Source organism: Cucurbita pepo, chromosome LG07, assembly GCF_002806865.2.
Source record: "Cucurbita pepo subsp. pepo cultivar mu-cu-16 chromosome LG07, ASM280686v2, whole genome shotgun sequence".
Classification (NCBI taxonomy): Eukaryota; Viridiplantae; Streptophyta; class Magnoliopsida; order Cucurbitales; family Cucurbitaceae; genus Cucurbita; species Cucurbita pepo.
In genome coordinates this window covers 10,109,037-10,113,637 of record NC_036644.1, presented here as the reverse complement: position 1 = coordinate 10,113,637, position 4,601 = coordinate 10,109,037, and the positions used below count along the sequence as shown (strand labels likewise).

General features: G+C 41.9%; 1 protein-coding gene across 1 annotated transcript; it reads left to right on the top strand.

Moving 5' to 3' along the window:
• Positions 1-1,878, top strand: LOC111798658 (CBL-interacting serine/threonine-protein kinase 6-like). The gene has a single exon (XM_023681946.1). The coding sequence runs from the start codon at positions 336-338 to the stop codon at positions 1,635-1,637; it is 1,302 nt and encodes a 433-aa protein (XP_023537714.1). The 5' UTR covers positions 1-335; the 3' UTR covers positions 1,638-1,878.
• The last annotated feature ends 2,723 nt before the right edge of the window (positions 1,879-4,601 follow it).

Sequence of the window (4,601 nt, the reverse complement as noted above, 5' to 3'; positions counted from 1 at the left end):
CGGCCTCAATGTTAGAAGAGAGAAGAAGAAGAGAAAGGCCTGAAGAAACAGAGAGAAAATAGTTATCGGTAGATCGTCAGTCGGAAATTGTAGGGTTTCAGAACTCTGCAAGGGAATGCGGAAAGATGAGATTAGCTTCGTTGATTCAGTCTGAGTTGATCGGGAGATTCAAAATCTTCATCGTCGGCGGCAGAAATTGTCACCGGAAACACGTCGAGGACGGGTGATCTGTTTCCTCTCTTTCTCTTTCTCCTCCCTCTTTTTCCTCTTTTACTTCAGCTTAATCTGTATCTAAATAAAGAAGGAGTTAAGTGATCTCGAATCCGGCGGCGGATATGGCGGATAAAGGCAGAGATGGTGGCTACTCGAGTTTACTCGACGGGAAGTACGAATTAGGCCGTCTTTTAGGGCACGGGACTTTTGCAAAGGTTTACCATGCTCGGAATCTGCGAACGGGGAAGACTGTTGCGATGAAAGTGGTTGGTAAGGAGAAGATAATCAGAGTCGGCATGACGGAGCAGATCAAGAGAGAGATCTCTGTGATGAAAATGGTGAAGCATCCGAATATTGTTGAGCTTCATGAGGTGATGGCGAGTAAATCGAAGATCTACTTTGCGATGGAGTTTGTGAGAGGCGGTGAACTGTTTACCAAAATTGCGAAAGGTCGGTTGCGAGAGGATGTGGCTAGGGTTTACTTTCAGCAATTGATCTCTGCGATTGATTTCTGCCATAGCCGTGGTGTTTACCATCGCGATTTGAAACCGGAGAATCTCCTCCTCGACGAAGACGGTAACCTTAAGGTCACTGATTTCGGCCTCACCGCCTTCTCGGAGCACTTGAAGCAGGACGGATTATTGCACACTACATGCGGAACTCCAGCATACGTCGCGCCGGAGGTCATCGGGAAGCAGGGATACGACGGCGCTAAGGCGGATCTGTGGTCTTGTGGAGTGATCCTCTACGTTCTTCTCGCTGGATACCTTCCATTTCAGGACGACAATATGGTGGCGATGTACAAGAAAATATACAGAGGCGACTTCAAATGTCCGCCGTGGTTCTCATCCGAAGCCCGACGTCTCGTCACGAAGCTTCTCGACCCGAATCCAGTGACCAGAATCGGGATCACGAAGATCACATCATCGTCATGGTTCAAGAAATCGGTACCGAAGGCTATAATTACGAAGGAAGAACAAGAACGAATCGAGGAAAATTTCACGAAATCGAAGCAACCAGCGGAGACATTAAACGCGTTCCACATAATTTCCCTATCGGAAGGGTTCGATCTGTCCCCGTTGTTCGAGGAGAAGAAGAGGGAGGACAAAGAGGAGATGAGATTCGCGACATCATCGCCGGCGAGCAGTGTGATATCGAAGCTTGAGGAAGTAGCAAAGGCGGTGAAGTTCGATGTGAAGAAGAGCGAATCATGGGTTCGATTGCAGGGGCAAGAAAAGGGGAGGAAGGGGAAACTTGCAATTGCGGCGGATATCTTCGCCTTGACGCCGTCGTTTGTGGTGGTGGAGGTAAAGAAGGACAACGGAGATACTCTGGAGTACAACCAGTTCTGTAGGAAGGAGCTCCGGCCGGCGTTAAAGGACATTGTTTGGACATCTCCGACTGAGAATTCGACCCCAGCTTGAAGAACCTGATTATTATCAGATTGGAAATGGAAGGATTCATGAGAGTGTGATTGGATTATCTAATGAAATAATTATTATTGGTACGATGGTTTTGTGAAATGGAATGATTTTGTTAATTTATGCTTTTGATGATTGTGATGAATGTTATGATCATCGTTGGCTTTTTGTTTCATTTGATGTGGGGATTTGTGTTTGGTGTTTGTTTATTTCTGGATCATGACAACCCTTATTTTCTTGTTAAGCTTGATCTTTCGGTCCCTTGAAAGAATTTGTGTGAGTTTCTTTTTCTGAACTTGTGCATTGTCCCTTGAAAGAATCAATTACATTTGACACTTATGCATCCAACTCTGAACTATATAGAGAGTGGGTGACGAAGCTAAACGATAAGTTATAGAGTCGATTTCTTCTAAAATCTCCAAGGGGATGAATCATGAACTTAGCTTTCCTTTTCGTCCATCTACGAATCTCTCTCCCTTTATTTGAGTCACCATAATATCTTTGTGTGCTCGAGTCTTTGATATCTTTTGTTATAAGAAGCAAGTGAGTATCCTAAGTATTTTAAAAAATAAGAAGCAAGTGAGTATCCTAAGTATTTTAAAAAATTCAGTACACAAACTTGTTTGACGACGATACGTAATGGAGTGGACTTGCTTGGGTTGTTACAAAGGATATATATCTACTAGTAGTGGGCTTGCTTGGGTTGTTACAAAGGGTATTAGAGCAGACATGCGGTATGCCGGTGAGGACACTGACCCTAGAGGTTGGATTGTGAGAGTATGCCAGCGTCGGTGAGGACACTGAACCCTAGAGGTTGGATTGTGAGAGTATGCCAGCGTCGGTGAGGACACTGAACCCTAGAGGTTGGATTGTGAGAGTATGCTAGCGTTAACCCCACCCTAGAGGTTGGATTGTGAGAGTATGCCAGCGTCGGTGAGGACACTGAACCCTAGAGGTTGGATTGTGAGATTATGCTAGCGTTAACCCCCATAGGCGTGCTTGGGTTGTTACAAAAGGTATCAGAGGTAGACATCAAATGATGTGCCATTGAAGAGAGCTAGACATCATATGGTGTGCCATTGAGGACGCTGGCTCCTAGGTTGGATTGTGAGAGTGTACCAGCGAGGATGCTGGCCCCCATAGGCTTGCTTGAGTTGTTACAAAGGGTATCAGAGCCAGGCATCAAACGGTGTGCTGACGACGGAAACGAAGTATTCCTTTTAAAGTGTAGAAACCTCTCCCTAGTAGACCTGCGAGGACGTTGGCCTTAAGGGGAGTGGATTGTGAGAACCCTGAGAAGCATCCCTTGAAGTATAACGAAGGCTCGTTATAAGCAATGTTATCAGCTTTGTTTGAGTTGATATTATAAAAAACATCCGTTTAATTTGATAAGAATCTATAAGGATCATTCAAAGCAATAAAAGGCACAATAACCCATGAACAATAAAGGACTTCAAGTAAGTTTTTAGCCCCACACACCTAACTCTCTTCTCAGCTTGGAGATGTGGACCATTTCTGCAAAGATATCAACACTTTCATCCATGGATATCTCGATCTTGACTATTCCAAAGCCATTCATTTCTATGGTCAAATGTGTTCGATTTGATTCGATGATATATCTCGTTCGAATGAAACAGTCTAGCAATCTCGTTCTTTGAAACCTTCTAGTTTGATTAGAGAAACCATACAAAATGAGCAGATGAATCTCCTCGTGAAGATTGCATTCTGTCAACAGGAAGAAACTTATAATACCATAGCTGTTCATGTAACCACTCTCGTTCTCTTTATTTCTTCTTAGCTGCTTGGCTAGTAGTAGGTATCTGGTTCATCGCTTTAGCTATTAGCTCTATGACTTTCTACTTTATTGGTTTCAATTTCAACCACTCGTCAAAAGAAACAATCTCCCAACAACACTGCAATCGACTCTACCTATGCCAACAAACTCCCAACGAGATTCTTTTGACGACCCTTTTCAATCACTTCTTTTTGTCTCGGGAGAACCCTTCTCAACCCATTTTTTTTTTTTTACTTTTACTGATTGATCGCTTGTGGATGTATATAATAAAATGATGTAAAATTCACAAGAATAAGTGCAAGTATACACTATCACAAGTAGCAAGTAATAAGTAAATTATTGATTCCACATGAAACCTATCTTTTTGGTTAATTTTATCGCTGGAGTTTTTGGGTAATATTCAAATGAGTGTCGGAGATTTTAACTATTTAAACAAAACTAAAATAGGGTGACACTGCTGTTGAAAAACAGAAAATAATGAGAAAATCAACTATAATGAGGAAGTTTCGGATGAGAGAGATTAAATACATAAGTTGTTGAGTTTTGTGGTATATTTTAGTTCCTTTTAATAGATTCTCAAGCCTACTTCCGAGGGTCATGAATGATATTATTTTCATAATCGTTGTAATTTCTATTAACTAACAAGGCTATAGGGGGAGAATTATTCCTAACCCTTCTGTTATATTTCAAGTCTCCTTGACGTGGAACTAGAGTATTAAAGAGGATTTCATTGCTCACTCTCTCTCCCGAATAAGAGAACAACTATGTATATAAAGTAGCTAATTAAACATACATGTAAATCATTAACAACAACTCTTTAATAAACTAAAATCATACCGTCAACATACTTAAACTATATAAAACTCTCTCGTCTCCCCTATTAAGTTTAGCTCTCCATACAAACTGAATTAAACAGAGGAATCTGCATCTTCATCATCTAAAATTGATGGAATAAGGAAATAGAGAGTTATCCCGGTTTGTTGCCGTTCCTCAATGGAAGTTCCCTTCTCTTGGGCTCTCACGTCCACCTCTTTGCCCTAATCAATCTTTGTTGGTCTCCTTTTCCTTCTGCTGTCAACCGCTGCTGGATTAGGGTTTTCTTCTTCTTCTCTAGTTTCATAGCAGTTCACTGCAGCAGAGGCTGCTGTTGTGTAATTCGATTTTTCTCCCCA